Genomic DNA, 18,040 nt, shown 5'->3' with positions numbered 1-18,040 from the left:
AATTTGAAAAATTCTACAAGTATTTCCCTATGAAACATTCACAAGCATGTCTACTCTCAGTATCAATGTGGATATTTTAGTTCTTTCAGTTGTTTAATACAGAAAATGCCAAAAAAGGAGATAAAAGTTCCCTTGTGAGACTATGTCAGGGCCATACCAGCAAGGTAATGAGGAAGCAGGAGGTTTTTTTGAAAAAATAGATTTTTTTAATATACTTCAAAAAGCAAAATGTTACAAAATAATAAACATAAGTTTAGGCCTATAAAAGAGGTCAACAAAACTAGAACCTAACTCAAAACAGCAACAAACTAAATGACTGACAAACAGACTTCACACAATGAGACACAAGGGAACATATATAGTGGCTTGGCCAAACCAAATAATACAAAAGGGGAAAAACGCAATAGACATTAACTAGAACTAATACAAAAGAAACTAATCGAATCTAAATCCCCCCTCCAAGATGGCTGGTCTTGATATGGCCCAATGAGCAGACACCAGGTTATGAGTGTCCTCCACCCTTGGCCTCGCCTTTCTTCTCAGCCCCAGGGACCTCCCACCAGCACGGTAACTCAAAAGAAGAAGCGCTGATTAATACAAAATAAAGCACAATTTTAACCAGTCCCATACTGCATAAATGTGTGCACTTCATACATACAGTGTGGGGCCAGAAATAAATGATAAATTAACCAATAAATGTGTGCTGTGTACTTAAATTAAGTGAAATTAATTGTTTGGGGTGTGGCTGACTGCAAATGAAAATAACCTGTGTAAATGAAATTAACTCAACTAAATGGTGAGGTGAGAGTGGGCACTTCTTACCTATAGATGAAGCTGTGTGGCCTTAGCCATCACAGACTATAAAGGCCAAAGTGATGTCTTCATGTTGCATATTTTGCAAGGCCATCAGTCAAAACCCCAAAACTATCACGGTACAGTAATGTAAAACAGACGATTTCTGCTAGACAATTAACTTCAAGTAATAATTAGTTTTCTAATTAGTTGGGCAAGAAAAATCAACACCACTAATGATTAGCTTAGCAAGACTTAAAGCTGGGGGCAAACAGTTACTCTGGTTCTGTCCAAAGTAAAACAAGAAACAAACAAAACTAATTAATACGTTGTGGTTTGTGTGTTTAATCCATACACTAACAGGGGAAAAATGTGTTTGTGGGCACAATGGAGAGACGAAAAATAGCTGGCCCTGCTAATGAACTGTTCACCAAGAAGGTTACTCTCTTTACAACCACAAATAGCTTTTATGTTTAAGTATGAATCTAACTGTTTTCATTCTGTGTTAATGAGCTTTTAATGATCTGATAGATGTATTTCTGAAATTCAGACAGAACCAGGCAGATCCTGCCTCTAGTCTTTATGCTAACCTCTAGTCTTTATGCTAATCCAGCCTAAGCTTAGTTCCTAAAGCTCAACCAAGAAGAGGGTATTTCAAACTGATATTTTCATCAATTCATGTGTTTATCAGCATTGCATTAAAATCAGTTTACTGGCGGTCTATTTTCTTTCGCACTAAACATCAGCATAAAATCTGCATGAAATCAGTTGACATTTTACAGGAATTATTTTTTCTTTTACAAATCAGCAGGTTCACATTGTGATCACATCCTGTTCCCAGCAGCTGTAAGACAGACTAGAGACAAAAGAGGGTCAAATACCCATGTGCAACCCGTTACAAACTCATTTCATCATTCTTGGCCTTGTGGGACCATAGCTAATGTTAGTGAGAACAACTCCCAAAGCCCTCCTGCTGTACAGTACGCTACCTGAGGAGCATCTGTTCATGGAAACATCCTGGCAGATTACTCATCAACTAAAGGACCATCCAGTAGTAAGTTGCTGTAAATGTTTGGGATTATTTAGCTGCATCTCATGAGCTAGAGGATGGTAGATTTTCTGAAAGAGCAGATGAAGATAATTTGAAATCTGCAGGAGGAAAACAACACTGGTTTGCATCCTTTTAGTAAATTCAGGCCTTCAGTCCAAACAGCTGTTGCCTCAGTGGGTGAATGGATGGAATCATGGAGTGTAACTACAGACTCCTGTCATCTGGTTACTTCATTACACCCTCCCCCATCACACACACATTCAGTGTATGTGTGTTCCTGCTCCCCGTTTCCATCCCTGGAGAGGATTTAAAGCTCCTTTACTGGCAACGACTGCACCGGCTCCACTCCACATTTAACACAAACTGGTCTAAATGTATCACTGCCCATCTACAAGAACACAAGACAGACATCAACATTTCTCTTCATCTCATGTAAATTTATGTCACCTAAGAGCATAAATCTGTCATATTAGTCTGCATTTGTATTATTATTACTTACTGTTCCTCAAGAGAGCCATATTTCACATTTGCTTCCAGTGACATCTGCAAACACACACAGAGACAGAGACAGAGAGGCGATGAAGTCACTCAACAGAAACAAAGTAGGAACTATTTCTTAGTGCTGGAGGATTTGGCAGTTTCCTTAGTGAGGTGTTAACCCTGGAGTCTGTCCACACAGCTGAACTGAAGTGTCTTTTCATTTATAAAGACAGCAGCTCTCTGATGTTTGTGGAGAGGAGATCAACTGTAAAAATGGGTTTAAAAAGCATTTAACTGTGTCAGGTTTTTCTTATTATTGCTGTGAAATAATCTGATGACAGATCGACAGAACACATTCGAAACCTAAAGCACATAAAACACAGCAGAAATCTAAAAGGTTCAGTGAACAATTGAGATGAAATATTATGTTATTCATAACTATACGAAGTATCTTTTTAAAAGTAGCAAATTCTCTAAAATCTGTTCATTTTTAATGTTTGTGTTGACTATAGCAGAATAAGAAATGCCATTTTCACATGTAATGATGCCTTCATGTAAAGCTTAAATGCTTTTACAACATGAAAAAGGCTGTAGATTTCCAAGACACTTCAAGTTTCAAGAGGCAAGGCAGATGACACTGCATGCCAGTTTAAGTATCATAGCACAGCAGCAAAGCTTCCTCGGTGTGATGAAAAAGGTACAATTTCTCCAAGAAGTAACTGGACAGCTGAGACAACCTGCTAGAGCCTGATGAAGGCTTGAGACAAAGCTCCAGACTGTGAGAAAAACACTGAACAAGAACTTTTTTCTTTTTTTTTTTAACCAGAAAACACTAAAAAGTTAACTTGAATATACAAGAACAAAAGTGAAACGGCCAACAGTAATGTTCAGTGAGTTAGTTTTGTGAAGTGACGAGCTGACATCAGAACTATCTGGACTCATGGATCTGTCGTTTGTCTTGAGTGAAGCCTTCATTAAACTTTCATGCAGACATGCACACTGAGAGCTGTAGACATCAGGGATATGTTTTTGCTGCTACTATACTATTTTCTAGTCAGCATCATGTATCAAACAGTAGCACCAAACATGCACTACTGCCTTTGTATCATAATGGTTGTGCAAAAAATCATCTTTAGCTGCACATGGATGTCTGTGGAGGGTCAATGTTGACTCTCATGGACTTGGGGAGAAGACAAAATTTACGATCCGTGGATTCTGGTATAAAAGCTTGATTACAATCCACTGTGGATGTGCACAAGGACAGCTGCAGACAGCACAGATACATACTTGTTCTTACTGTATAACTTTCCTGCTCAGCTGGAGTCCACATGGAGGACTCATGAATAACTAATAAACAAATGTTGCATTTCTGACAATGCCATATGGGGGAATGACAACCTTGGCAGAGTATTGTGCTCTCTGAGTGCTTTTCTAGTTTTTACTTGTTTCAGTTCACATAAAAATGTACACACTTATCTGTTGTATTTGGTGTTTTTTTTATTTTTTGCTTTCATTAGCACATAAAGCTCCTGCTGAACCAGGCTGTCTTTCTTTAAGTATATTCTTTGCTTCATTAACTTATACGTAAAGAGAATGTGTCGAGGAAATTTTAAAAGAAGCTAAAGGTTATTTGGACAATGAGAGTCTGTATGTAAAATAATGTGATCAAATTCAAAGAGGTTTTATCAGTCTCAGGTCTATTATATGCAGGTTAGTAAAGAAGAAGCATTGGCTGTCTTTCTCCAGAAGCTGAAAATCAACTCAACAATAAAATCATTTCATATAAAATCACATTAACTGTCAGTGTGATCTGACCTGCAGGAAACCTACCAAGGTCCTACAGTCTGGAATCACTGGCCGACACATGTCTGTATTTTGTCCAAAACCGTCCACCTCTTCCTTCCTTCCTGATGCCAGGGCTTCATCAAGGAATCTATTTGCCCTCCAGCCTCTTAAACTTTTATAGAACTCCAACAACAGCTTACACAGTGAATGACGAAATGACACATCTCTATAGTCTGTTTGTTTGGTGCTTTTGGCTGTTTTAATAGACAGAGGAGAGAGGCAGGAAATTAGGGGAAGGAGAGTCACATGATGTAAAGGTCCGAGCTGGCTGGGACTCACTGCTGATGCCATTTACACCCTCAGGCTGACACACACCTCTGCAGTCTTAAAGCTCTGAAGTCCGTCCCTGATTTCTCTCTGTTTCTACCTCGTCATCCCAGGATCAGCGAGCATCAGTTTACAGTGATGAATCAGAACACTTTAATTAACTCATCAGCTAAGAGTCAGACATCTACTCTTCTTGCTGCTGTTAATGTTGCAGCTCTCCCTCAGAAACTCGCCCAGTCCAACTCCAGTCAGCTGAGATGAAGCAGGACGTGTGGTTTGTGCCATGCATTTGTTTCTGGTTTGTTTGTCGCTGTTTAGAGCCGCCCAAAACATCTGGAACTGATCAGCTCCGCTCCCAAACGTACTGTCTCCAGTCAGCATTCGAACAATTAGCGATCCGTTCAAGACCTTCCTGAGTCACAGTGTTTCCAGCTTACATGTAAGATGTCCTTCGATTTCAGGGCAAGCAGAGCCACACTGTTCAGCTTTTACTCCTCTCTCACAGGATCCGAGGAGCTGCAGTAAAAACCAACTTACTGAATTTTTACTGAAGCTCCTACAATTACCATGACCTGGATGACTGAGAATCTACACAGACTCCTTCACATCTTTTAAAATCTGTTTTTTACTGTGGAGAAAATGTGAAATAAAAGACACTAAATATCAGTGCTACTCTGGTACTCTGTTTTAAGGCGTCGTTAAGGAATGTGATAAACAGTTATTTTTGGTTGTCTTGCATAAAGCTGACAGCTAATAACGTGCTCTTTTAATAAAAGTTCCTAACAGAGTGTGTAAGTGTGTTTGAGGATGGGGGATGTGGGTCCAAACCAAGACACACAAGTCATCACACTGCAAGAAATATCCAGCCTGGATAGAGTGGGTTACTTCATATTTCCAGGAGAAGAAAGCGCTCAACATTTCAAGTTTTTTAAAAGATATTCTAAAGATGAAAAACTGCAGATGTTTGAAACAAACAACAAGAAGGAAGATCACAGTTTGCCATCTGTCCCTCAGAATAAAAAAAAACAAACCAGATTTACATTGTCCCTCAGCATAAGTGTAGAAAAGTATTGAATTATGTGGAAACTACCTAAAACTGAGTCATGCAGCATATACTGGTAAACTCTAGAACTATTTTTAAAGTTAAGAGTAATTAACTTTTGTCACTTTTAAAAGAATGATATTTCTTTTAGTGTAACAGGACAAAAAGTTCCCAAGTCTGACATGAAGCAAAGCTGCAACAAAGCACAGAATGCACGAGGCATATTTCACAGCACACATACATACCAGACATATAACTGTAGAGCTACATTACATTGGTAGAGGCATACTTTAGAGAACAGAGATAAAGTGAAGGAGGCGTGTCAATGCTGCTCTGATATGCAAATCATCATGTGTAATTAAGCTCAGTTTAAGCACATGTTCATGTCTGAAGTCTGCTCACCAGTAAGAGGGTGGTTGTTGTGGTCAGTCTCATTCCTGGAGTTCATGGTCCATGTTGTAAAACCTCTGAGGACTGAGGCTCACCCTCACCAACAATCCCACTTTTCTCCTCTCCCACCTTTTTTCCCTCCTTCTTCCCTCCAGATGTGACTCATCTTGTTCACCAGTGCTTTTACTCCTTGCTGTCATTCGGCCACAAACTGGATTATCTCCTTTCATGGAATCATAACAGTGATAATGAAAGATTCATTTCTGCTGTGTAAACAGTGTCTGATCCAGATGTGTGACTTCAGCCATGATTTAAGAAAAAACAAAGTCAGGCAAAATTGCAAAAAAGCTTCTGCTGTATTTTAACCATAACCACGAGCTGTGGTGCATGATTAGAGGTAGTTGTCATGTGAATATTAAGTAAGGGTCACTGGGTCACATCTTGTAAGAAAGAACTGATTTAAAGCAGTGTGGAGTCTTAAGAAAAAGAAAATTGCATGTTGCGAAAAAAAAATGCATTTCCCATAATGCCAAGGGCGCTGCTCTGCTAGAAAGGACAACAAAAATCTAACCCTTGGTCAAGTTTAGCTCGTCACTTTATTTATTTACTGATTGATTGATTGATTGATGTATTTATTGTGTCAGCTCCAGTTTTTATTGTTTCCAGTTTGTTTTATTGTTTAGTTAACTCTTTAATGACATTTTATGGTGTGTACACTGTACAATAAACTTGGTTTGATGATGCTGCATTGGAAGGTTTACCACCGTATTAATCCCCTTTAAAACACGAGCTAAATAAAACTGCAGCTTCATTTGTCTGTTAACATTTCAAAGTTCTGCCATTCAAACATAGGGCAGTTTATAGTTGATGTTCCTAACGACTTCAGAACATAGACACACCCACCACAGTGAGTGAGAGAAGAACCACACAGGTCGGCCTTTCTCTGCATCCGTTACTGAGTGTAGTTCACACTTGTGCCTTGTTTAAAGTGCTAAATAAATGTTACTACATGCAAAATCGTGAATTTGATATCGCGACTTTAAAAGAAAGGCGGACAGGGTGCTATTTCGGTCATCCATCAGAGTACTATATGTCAGAAAAGAGCTTTCTCTTACTGAAGGGGCCACTGATCGGGAGGGCGCTGGTTCGAGCCCCGGGCCCTCCACATGCCGAAGTGCCCCTGGGCAGGAGGCTGATGCTTAAGTTGGTCCCAATGAGATGCTCGCGACCTGCATGCTATCTCTGCCACCTTTATTGTGTGTGATTTGGGGGAAATATCGTAAAGCACTTTGGAACAAATCCTCCTGATCTGACATATTAAGGTAACAGAAATGAATGCTTGCTTTTTTTAATCATGGGTTGCTTTGTAAAATATCCAATATTTTATAATTTATTATAGTATAAATCAATATAGGCATGAATACTAGTGATAATAGCAATGTTTTGTGTTTTTTTGTTGTTTTACATGTCTTTTTGTTGTTTTACGTGTCTTTTGTACCGGGAGGGAGTACAGGGTAAGGTCTTGGTTGGCCATCTAATTTCCGCCCAGTGTGCAGACAGAGCAGGTAAACATCTCACTCCAGCATGTTTTCTACACTTCACAGTTAGTGTTTCTGTCAGTTTGAGTGCTAGGTGACTCTGTGCTCCAGCAGCAGCCTCTCTCCTTCACCCAGCATGGATGAAAACACTTTAAAACATCTGGTGAAGCTCACCCAGGAGGGACAGCTGAGCTCTCTGGAGAAACAGATAACATTAGGCGGCTCCGCGGTGGTGCAGGCGGTCAGCAGCAAACACTTCGGCCGGTCAGGAGACACCCTGCTGCACTACGCAGCCAGACACGGACACCAGGACATCGTGGAGTATCTCCTAAAGCTGGACATGGACGTGGAGGTTTACAACAACGACTACAAGAGGCCGCTGCACGAAGCTGCCTCCATGAGCCACGAGGACTGTGTTCGCTACCTGCTGCAGGAAGGAGCCAAGGTGGACAGTCTGAAGAAGGCTGACTGGTGAGAGTATACTCTGTAAAGTCAAGTTAACTCATTCTTAAACCAAAATTGCGCTGCCGGCTATTAAAAGGAACCGTCACGAGGTGGCATCCAGCTCCCTTCGATAGCTCAGTTGGTAGAGCGGAGGACTGTAGTGGCTTTGTGCTGAAATCCTTAGGTCGCTGGTTCGAATCCGGCTCGAAGGAGACTTTTTTTGATTAAATAACCAATACAACTGCTTCCAGTGCATGCAATCGATGGTTAACCGTCAAATGAATAGATCAAAGTTGGTTTCTGTTTTGTATGTAGATGTACTGAAGCCCGGAGAAGCCTTAATTACGCTTAGCGCCACGTTTTCGTGTTAATGGGTTGATTTACTTTGTTGTCTCGATGTAGCAAAGGTCGACATCTCGTGATATTAAACAAAAGTTTGATAATTTGTTCTTTATCAGAAAAGACGGGTTCCATGCCAGCAGAGTTCAAACTACAGGGAGTGATGGACTTCTCTTGGGAATAAGTGTTCGACTGTGTCTTTGTTTGCTCCTGATTCATTTTTCCTCACTGTGGGCTCATTTTTCACTGCAGGCAAGACAATTGAAAGTGCTTTACATAAAACATTAAGAGCAATATAAAATCCTGCGCCTCGGTGAAAGCAGAACAACCTTGAAGAAGTAGAGAGAACTTGTCTCACAAACTGGTTTCACATCAACTCTAGAAAGACATTTCTCTGAATGGATCTTCCAACAATTTGCTGATAACTGCCTCCTTTGTATGCTGGTTTGTAGCCATTCTGTTTTTTTTTTTAATTCATTCTGTATGATTTAGTTTTCATCAGTTTCATCTTTTTGAAGTGACCTAAAATACACAATGTGACCTTCCATTAAATCCTGATCAATCCTGTCTTCATGGGGGGGCATCATTTATAATTATAAGCAATGAATTACATACATTACATATGTAAATACACATTTCTGTCTTTGAAAACGCTCATATGGATCCTGCTGCTGTCTGATTCTGCAGGTATTTAATACACTCAGAGGAAAGCAACAAACTAACCTTTAACTTCTGTTAATGTTTTGTCAGAACCCCAGTTACATTTTTCTTGGTGAATCTCTGACATATTCCATCTTAATTGTAGTAAATGTTCATTTTAATGGACATTTCACTTTGTCAAGTCAAGTCCAGTTTACTTCATTGTCTCCCATGGGAGAAATTTGTATTAGACAAGGCAAAATCAAGCTGCACTGCACACATAAAACACAACACATGCTTCTAAAAAACATAAAAATACATGACATATAGTAAATAAGTTAAGATAATATAAGGACAAAACTAAAATACACACATACGTGTCACACATCCCCACGCACAACACCTGATTACCTCCCTTTGATAGCTGCACTCATTAACGAGCTTGATTGAGAGAGGGATAAAGGTTGAGCCTGCACAGTGGTACTCTGAACCTCCTTCCTGAATTCAACAGAACATACTCTGTAAACAGGACATGTGATGGAGCAGCAAGAATACTGTTTGCTTGCCTGATGGTGGCCTGTATAAACAAGTCTTGCAGCATTAGTAGAACAGGGGTACCCATGACCTTAATAGCCATCTTCACCAGGTCATAAATCTGTGCTTTCGACTTGACTGTGAGAGCCCCAAAGCAGCAGGTGATCCCATATCTCAGTATGGATTCAATGGTTGCACTTAACGCAGTGGTAGTGATGTAAATGAGACAGTGGTTTTGTAAGCAGCAAACAGTGTCTTTTATTCTCTGTGATGTTTTTGGACCACCATTTGTGCTAAAATGCCTAAAAAAAAGTCTTCCACAAACCATTTCTCACATCTTGAAGTACATTGTTCCTGCATGTCTGTCTGTTAATGTGACTGGGTGCACTTCAGTGCTACTGTTTGAGTAGAAGAAGAGCTCTGCAGCTTTACAGGCCAGTGCACCACGGTGATCCTGCTCAGATTAACAGTCTCAACAACGATCTTAAAGGCTGAGATCAGGTGATCAACTGAACTGACTTCTCCATAATTACCCAGATTTGATAGTGAAAACTTGCTCTTTTGTTTTCTGGAGGAAACAAGATAAATAAGTTGTTCTAATGGGAATACAAACTTTATTTCTTTGTGATATTTAAATAATTTTACTTGCGATCCTGAGACAACAGCATTAAAACAATAACTGTAAACACAATCAGTCTGGACTTCAGTGTTAAAGTGCACATTTTGTTTGCTTGCAAATGAGCAATTGAAGTTTAAAATGCGCAGATGTCAGACACAAACTGACTTATCATCATTTAATTATTTCAGATTATTAATTATGGCAGAATGTACAGTTCCTTGTTTTTAGATTTTGTGAACATTACTTGATTCAGTACTTTACTATAAACCTTTCTGTACTTTATTTATTTCCCCCAAAATAGAATCTGTATACTACATATAAGTGTCTTTACAGAACACAGGACATGTTTTGTGTTTTGCTGTAGTGTGACTGCAGCCTCATCACAGTGTGTCTGCTCCGTCAGGACTCCTCTGATGATGGCCTGCACTCGGAGGAACCTCCCTGTGATCCAGGAGCTGCTGAGGCACGGTGCTGATCCTGCGCTGAGAAACAAGGACGGCTGGAACTCCTTCCACATTGCCTGCAGAGAGGGCGATCCTCTGGTCATCCAGCACCTCCTTAATGCTGCGCCGGACATCTGGAGGACGGAGAGCAAGACACACAGGACGCCGCTGCACACTGCAGGTAAAGCATCCTCATCATCAGGTCCAGAATCAGCTATGAAATGTGACCTAATAGCTGGGTGGCTACATATTAGCTGGTTTACAAGTTTTACATGAGCTGCCTAATTAAGACTGATGCTTTCTGTGTTTATCATGCAGCAATGCACGGCTGTGAGGAGGTTGTTGGGATCCTGTTGGAGAGGTAGGCTGAGGAATACATCATAGGGAAAGTAGCACTTGTAGGTTTTTCCAGTCAGCTCTGGATGTCATGTGGGACTTTTGGCATATGCTTCCCCAGATGCTGCTCAAAATGCCATGAAATAAAACAAAACATACACCTGATAAGACACGCAAGTATAAACACAATCATGACCCAGAGGTGGTTGTTATGATTCTCAGTTAGACAGGATAAATGTGACTGGTAGAAAAGAAATGCGCAGCACTTCTTAATGTCACTGAAAGATTTCCACGCTCACGCTGATCTGACCTGTTTGGAATGTTGATGAGTTGCAGGGATAACTGTGTCTGTCTGACCTTCACCTTCACTGGTCCTCTTCCAGATGTGGCTACGCCCCAGACTGCACCGACAGCTGTGGAGTCACTCCGTTCATGGATGCTGTGAGGAACGGACACATCTCTGTGGCCAGGCTGCTTTTAGAGAAGCACCAGGTGGAATAAGGCATTTAAATGCACTCATTCTGCAGTGCTGCTATAGGCATTTCCGTGTACCCTTAAACCTGACCTGTGTGTTGCAGGCATCTCCGACAGCAGCTGATGTACTGGGAGCTCAGCCGGTGCACCAGGTCGCTGTCACCGGTCAGGAGGAGGCTCTGCGGTTCCTGGTGCAGGAGCTTAATGTAGACGTGAATCAGAGGGTGACTGGCATCCAGCTCACTGCACTGCACTATGCTGCCAAGGTTAGATCACTCATTCCCAATCAGGAAGACTTATACTTAACTGGTACTTCCAATAGAAGTTATGGAAAGATTTTAGAGTAGATCATTTAATCTGAAAATAGAAACTTTAAGAAAATCATGTACACCGATCAACCACAACATTATGACCACTGACAGGTGAAGTGAATAACATCCATCATCTTGTATGAATGCAACATTCTGCTGGGAAACCTTGAGTCCTGATATTCAACATGTACCACCCACCTAAACATTGAAGATGAAGCAACCCCCCAACCCCACATAGCAACAGCTGGATACCATTTGCCACCCTCAGCAGGACAATCCACCCCGACACGCCACAAAAACTGCTCAGGAGTGGTCTGAGCAACGTGACAGAGCTAAGCTGTTCACCCAGGTTCCACACTCCCCAGATCCAATTGCACCATTGCACTAAGCAATCAGTAGTGAGTGAGTGTAAAATTTCCCCTCTGTGGGATCAATAAAGGTTTAATCTGTCCATGTTTTTTTTAAACTGATTTGAAAGTTTCTGTAGCAGTCACTGGGAACAATTAAAATTTTTAATATGCTGCTTCATTTACAGTTGCTAATTTTTCACTATCTGGCACAGAAAAGCAGCCTCCATGTTCCTTTTCTTGCCTGTTTGGCCTGTTTTAGTTGCTGAAAAAATTCAGAGAATAGGCAGCTTACATTCTGATTCTGACATCAGACACAAGGCTAACGATTATAGATTAGTTTTATCAACTGATATTAATTACAACAACACTCAAGGAGTCACAATAATATATGACTGATGTGAGGGCATGACTCAAAATGAAGGCTGCAGAACTGCACTTGTGATTACAAACATTAATAGACAGTGACCGTTCAAACTATGCTTTGTTATCTTAGTATATCATTTGGAAATCAGGTAAACATACATGGTCGGCTTGTCATATCAACCTGCTCTAAAAACCCTCAGTGAGAGCCACAGTGTAGAGATCCCTCTTCTGTGATACAGAGTGATGGTAGTGGAATTAAAGTAAGACAGATATTCACAGCTGAATCTGCATTTTTCAGGAAGGACACACGTCTACTATAAAAACACTGCTGGAGTTGGGAGCAGATCTTCACGTTCGGGACAAAAAGGGAAGATCTGGTAAGCTGTGTGCCACACCCCATGATGAGCTCTTTTTAGTATAAATAAATTTTAGTATTTTAACGTAAAGCCCCTGAATCTGAGGTTTTTCCTGTGACATTAAATAATAATGTCTAAATAAGCAGCAATCAAAAACACAGTTTGAAGTGCGTTTCATCGAGTGATAAAAACCCCAAACTAGCTGTGGTAATCAGGACTGTGTGGGTGTGAACTCATCAGATTTGACTGACAGCACAGAACAAACAAGCCCACATCTACCATTATAGTTTGCTTTTGTTCTTGTGCCATTTCAGAACTTGCAGAAACATGTGAACAGTACTGTGAGCATCTCTGTGAACAAATAGTCATCACTTATTATTACTTATAGTGTTGTTGTGTTAGTATGTTGAACTTCACCTGCAAACCAAACGCATTAAAGAAGCAGTGAATAGCTTCAGAAATCTGAATCTGCTACTGATAAATGTCTTATTCCAAAGCTGTGTAATAACAAAGCAAATGAACCACATGAGAAATGAACCATGAATTAATGAATACAGTCAAAAAGATTATGTGATTGCACATCTGAAGAGTTTGTGTTTTCACATGAATAGGATGATGATGTCATTTAGACGACAAAACAGGGTTCTGTATTAGGTCCCCTTTTAGTCTTTATTTATATTAGGGCTGCAACTAATGATTATTTTAATAATCGATTAATCGGTCGATTATTTTTTCGATTAATCGATGCATCGGATAAAAAAATACATTTATTCACAAATCAAAGATGTCAGTGACCATCATGTTGAGGATGCTCTCAGTCAGACAGCTGCTTGCTGTTGTGGACATGATGTCTTTCTCATCATGAAGCCTATCAATGCAATTCATCCTGCCTCACTCCAACACAGACCAGTGTATTCACTTGGACTTTGTCAGAAAATTTAAAACTTGAGGCTCAATCTTTAAATTATTGCCACCCCTGTGTGCAAGTTACATTTATTTATAATGCATATCCAAACCATGCTTAAGCTGATTAAAGTGAAGACCAATTCCGTCTGAATTCACAGATAGGGGTTGCAGCACCATTTTCAATTTGGCTTTGGAAGATAGTGGTGGGAGATTATGATAAAAAAAAACTTTATGTGCAAAATTACCGGATGGTTTGATAAAAAGGACACGTCACCAAACATCAGATGACGCTCTGAGGAAGACAGCAGAAGCTGTCGAAACATGTCAGCAAAGTCAAAACAACTCTTTTCAAATTGTCGGTTTAAATAGGTTGATGCTACTGTACTAGAGGTACGGACCCGTTAAGGTCACTGAAGAGCTGGCGCCAGTTAACTACTATTTGCTGCACATTACAGGCAGTTTATATGAATGACTTTGACGGCGAACATTGTATAATTTAACCAAAAATACACCGTCTCCTCTCACACTTTAGACATTGCAGTTTTTACGCTTTTAGACGCCGTGTCTAAATTGTTTGAAGTCCAGTTCCTATTAATTAGTTTACCGCGTTCAGTGGTGGAAGCGGCTGACGAACTCCATTGCAAATGTTCCCATTTAATTTCGGACGCTAATTTACAAGATAAAGTTAAGGATGTCGAATATGAAACAAACACTCGTGAATGGTGAGGAGCAGCTCTTTAATTCGGCATGAATTAAAAAAACCACAAACTCGATTTACTGTGATATTGTGAGATTTGTTTGTGGTTATGTAACTTAGCCATTCAACAGAGTCCGCTAACATTAAAGTGACTGACGTGCAGTGTCTGTGTTGACAGACGTAGAAAATACGTCAGGGTTTTGTTTAGGTTGTTAATATGTAATAGTGTGTCGCTACCTTTGAAGGTAAAAAAATACTTGTAGTTTGCTGGCTGTTAGTTCCGCCATTTGTTTTGTTTGCTGTTTGTGCTTTATTAGAACAGGGTCACGTGAATAAAAAGTTTTGCTATTTTTAATAGTAGTGCTGATTTCAACCCCCAAATCGCTGTCCGTGAAAAAGTCAGATAATGATATTTATAAGCATTATGCATGATAGAAAAGAGAACAGCAGATGACTGACATGACAGCCTCGGCACGCAGATTCACTTCGAATCACGGAAGCGCCTTCATCACTCGGATTACCAAGCCGGCTTATTAATATTTATGTACGTCGGATTACCAGCCAATCACAAAGCGCGTTCATCAGCCGGCTCATTAATATTAATGTACGTCTCATTAATATTTATAGTAAGGGAAAGTGCCGTATCCGTAGGCCACAGGCTACGGGTATGGGTCCGTATCTGTGGACACTACCGTTTAAATAAGTAAAACTATTGTATAGCCTTTGGTGAACTAAAACAAGGACAGCATCAGCTGTTGCAGCTTATTCACCTTCAAATGATTTCAGAAAAGTTTGCCGCCGACCCGCTGTGTTTATCAGACTCATCTGTGGGACAGTCAAGCTGAAAGCACGGTCACGTGATCACATAGCGGTCCGCTTGTGACCGCTATGATTTTCAGATGCATGCGTTGCCATGCGGGAAAATCGAATGTAGTGGACAAGCAGCATGTTTTTTTGTTTTGAGAAACTGTTTTCTCCATGTTGCATTTGTTGAATTTACTCTTCTTTGAAAACACTGCCTCTGCTCTGCCTCCACCTCGCTCTGCAGGTGAAGTAGACGGCTTGGTGACATATCGAGTAACGTATGAATCACGTGACACAACGAATCAATAATGAAATTCATTGCCAGCGCTTTTAATAATCGATTATCGATTTTATTGATTCGTTGTTGCAGCCCTAATTTATATCAATGATCTGAGTCTAAATGTGTCAGATGCTATTGTGCATTTTTATGCCGATGACACAGGTATTTACTGATGTGGATATACTCTTGTTCAGGTTATTAAACCCCTGCAGAAAGCTTTTGTTGCTGTCCAGCACTCATTACTTCTCATGAAACTTGTTCTCACTGCAGACAAGAGTAAGCTAATGTTGTTTTCCAGTTCTAGGATGAGGCCACAAATAATTCCCTCAGTGTCCACACTTGAGGGAGATGAAATAGAGGTGGTTCACATGTGTAAATACCTGGACGTCTTGATTGATGACTCCATCACTTTCAAGCCATGTGGAGAATCTTGTGAAGGAGCTGAGGCTGAAATTGGGTTTTTATTTTCAAAACAGCTTGCATTTTTCTTTTAATGAAAAAATCGGCTTGCTGCTGTCATTTTTTTTTTGTCTGTGTTCGATTACAGAGATCTTTTGTACATGAATGCTTCTGCTTAATGCCTTTAGATGGTTGACACAGTTTACCAAGCTTCTCTGAAGTTTATTACTAACTGTAAAGTCTCGACACACCATTGCGAGTCCTTTTCTGGGGTGGGATGGCCAGCTTTAGCCAACAGAAGGATCCATCATTGGTATATTTTCATATATAAGGCAATACTTAGACTACTGACCATCTATATTTTTGCTGATCTTTACTCTCTCTATTCACACGATCATTTATTGCTTTCTGTTCTATAGGCTTGTACTGAATTGAGTAAAAACGCTTTTATTTGTGCTGCACCTTTTACATGGAATATGTTGCAGAAAGACTGGAAAATAACCGAGTTAATCTCATTGAGCGCTTTTAAATCTAAACTGCGACTTCTTAAGGCCGACTCCACAACATGCACTTGTTTTTCATAACTTGCTTGTGAATTAAATTTTGTATTGCCATAGTTTTTTTGCTCGTGTTTTAATTCTGTTTTAGCTGTGTCATTTTATAACTGTGTTTTGTATTTGCTGCTGCCTGTCATGGCCAGGACTCCCTTGAAAAAGAGGTTGTTAATCTCAGTTGGATTTCTCCTGGTTAAATGAAGGTTAATCCGTAATAATAAAAATAAATGAAAACAATAATAAGTAATAGTTATTTTAATGTTTATTGTTTACTATGACTGCAGTTTACCATTCAGTGCTCAGCTCCGTGTCCTCCTCTCCTCTCAGCTCTTCACATGTCCTGCATCGGGCAGCATGCAGAAGCAGCCAGGACGCTGCTGCTGCTCGGCCTCAGAGACTCTGAGGACGCGACTGGAACGACAGCACGGCAGCTCGCCAGGAAACCAGACGTAGTGAAGGCATTGGAATGTGGCTCTCCAGACACATCGTAGACAATACTGTTCTAAATCCATATGCACATTTGTAATTGGTTTTAATAACTAATTTAATTACAGAAAAGAGACTAGAACATTTCACGTGATGCAAGTTAATCAGTTCTGGTTGTGTTGATTATAATAAACCTCAGACACTTGTGGTTTGGCATCTTTTTTTATTTAGAAGCTGTGTAGTGAGGTAGGGGTGGCACGTGATTTGACGCACTAAAGACAAGCTCAGCTGCCTTGTCTGATTGTATTTTGATATCATCATAAAGCCTTTAGCCTGCCAGTACAAGCCTGACTCAAAACAAAAATTAAGCTCTTGTTATTAGCAAACCTCAGGTGCTTCCATAGTCCCTTTTGCTGGATGGTGTGTATGGCTTTTCATGAAAGTACTATTTGTAAAAGAAAGTGTAAGCATGAGTATGAAATAGTTTTTGAGTTTTGTCTTGCCCTTCAGTAAGTTATTGGGATTTTTGCTCCAGAAATGATATGCTCTGTACTGCAGTTCTCTTTAGTTTGCTGACAGCCTGTGTGGCCTCTGCAGACTGATGCAGGACATGGACGACTAACAAAGAGAATAGTTTTATTGTTTGTCACCGGGTTTGCTAAGCAGGTGTGTCAACCATGAAACTAGTTCACCCTGGCAACACAAATAGTAAAGGTACGCTGTTACATCATTACTCTTCCTGAGATACGATGATGTGTTCCTGCCAAAATCTATTTTAAAGTTGCTGTAGTTTTAATGAATGGTACTGAATGCTTATTTATTATGCAGGGAAGGAGTTAAGAGACTGTAGAGAACACTCAGGTGTTTTTCTGTTTTCAGAAACCCACAAGACTTAGTAATTAACTGTTACTGACTGTTACTGACTGGTTTGTTTTGACTCTAAAGAAATGCACAGAATTTTAAACCTACCGAGCTGCAAGAAGCTTACAATGTAGTGACTGTGAGAACCTAATAAAAAGGTGCAATCTTTTAACATGTCAGTCTCTTTAATGGCTGTCCTATTGTACCTCAGTTTTATGAAATGCAGTTTAGGGAAAAAAAGACTTGTTTCCTGCCTTTTTCTTTGGTGGAGTCACACTGTATTTGTGCTTCAGGTTGTAATGGACAGCTGCTTTACTGATTCAAAGCCAGCTAGGTTCTCTTACTGTATTGCTCTTTGTTAAGAATGGAGATGACTGTCTTCTCATCTCACAATGCTCTTCTTTTAGGCTTTATTCGGTGATATACTTTAAAATATTGTTTATTTTATGTTTTGAATTGTCATCAGACTTTTTAATTTCTTTTGGAAGTTGCTGTAATTA

The 18,040-nt window shown here is 40.0% G+C and overlaps 1 protein-coding gene and 1 non-coding gene across 2 annotated transcripts; both read left to right on the top strand.

Annotated features, from left to right (window-relative positions):
- The first annotated feature begins 7,397 nt into the window (after nucleotides 1-7,397).
- On the top strand, nucleotides 7,398-17,712 carry ankrd16 (ankyrin repeat domain 16). The gene is made up of 7 exons (XM_022205253.2): nucleotides 7,398-7,876; nucleotides 10,384-10,604; nucleotides 10,742-10,784; nucleotides 11,143-11,251; nucleotides 11,338-11,499; nucleotides 12,556-12,634; nucleotides 16,581-17,712. Exons 1-7 carry the CDS (start codon nucleotides 7,542-7,544, stop codon nucleotides 16,742-16,744), a joined length of 1,113 nt encoding a protein of 370 aa, XP_022060945.1. The 5' UTR covers nucleotides 7,398-7,541; the 3' UTR covers nucleotides 16,745-17,712.
- On the top strand, nucleotides 7,974-8,061 carry trnay-gua (transfer RNA tyrosine (anticodon GUA)). The gene is given in 2 exon segments: nucleotides 7,974-8,010; nucleotides 8,026-8,061. It is a non-coding gene; the product is annotated as a tRNA-Tyr (tRNA).
- Nucleotides 17,713-18,040: the final 328 nt, after the last annotated feature.

This window comes from Acanthochromis polyacanthus, chromosome 1 (assembly GCF_021347895.1).
Source record: "Acanthochromis polyacanthus isolate Apoly-LR-REF ecotype Palm Island chromosome 1, KAUST_Apoly_ChrSc, whole genome shotgun sequence".
Taxonomy (NCBI): domain Eukaryota; kingdom Metazoa; phylum Chordata; class Actinopteri; family Pomacentridae; genus Acanthochromis; species Acanthochromis polyacanthus.
Note: the sequence above shows the minus strand (reverse complement) of the source record. Positions and strands in the feature narration are given on the sequence as shown.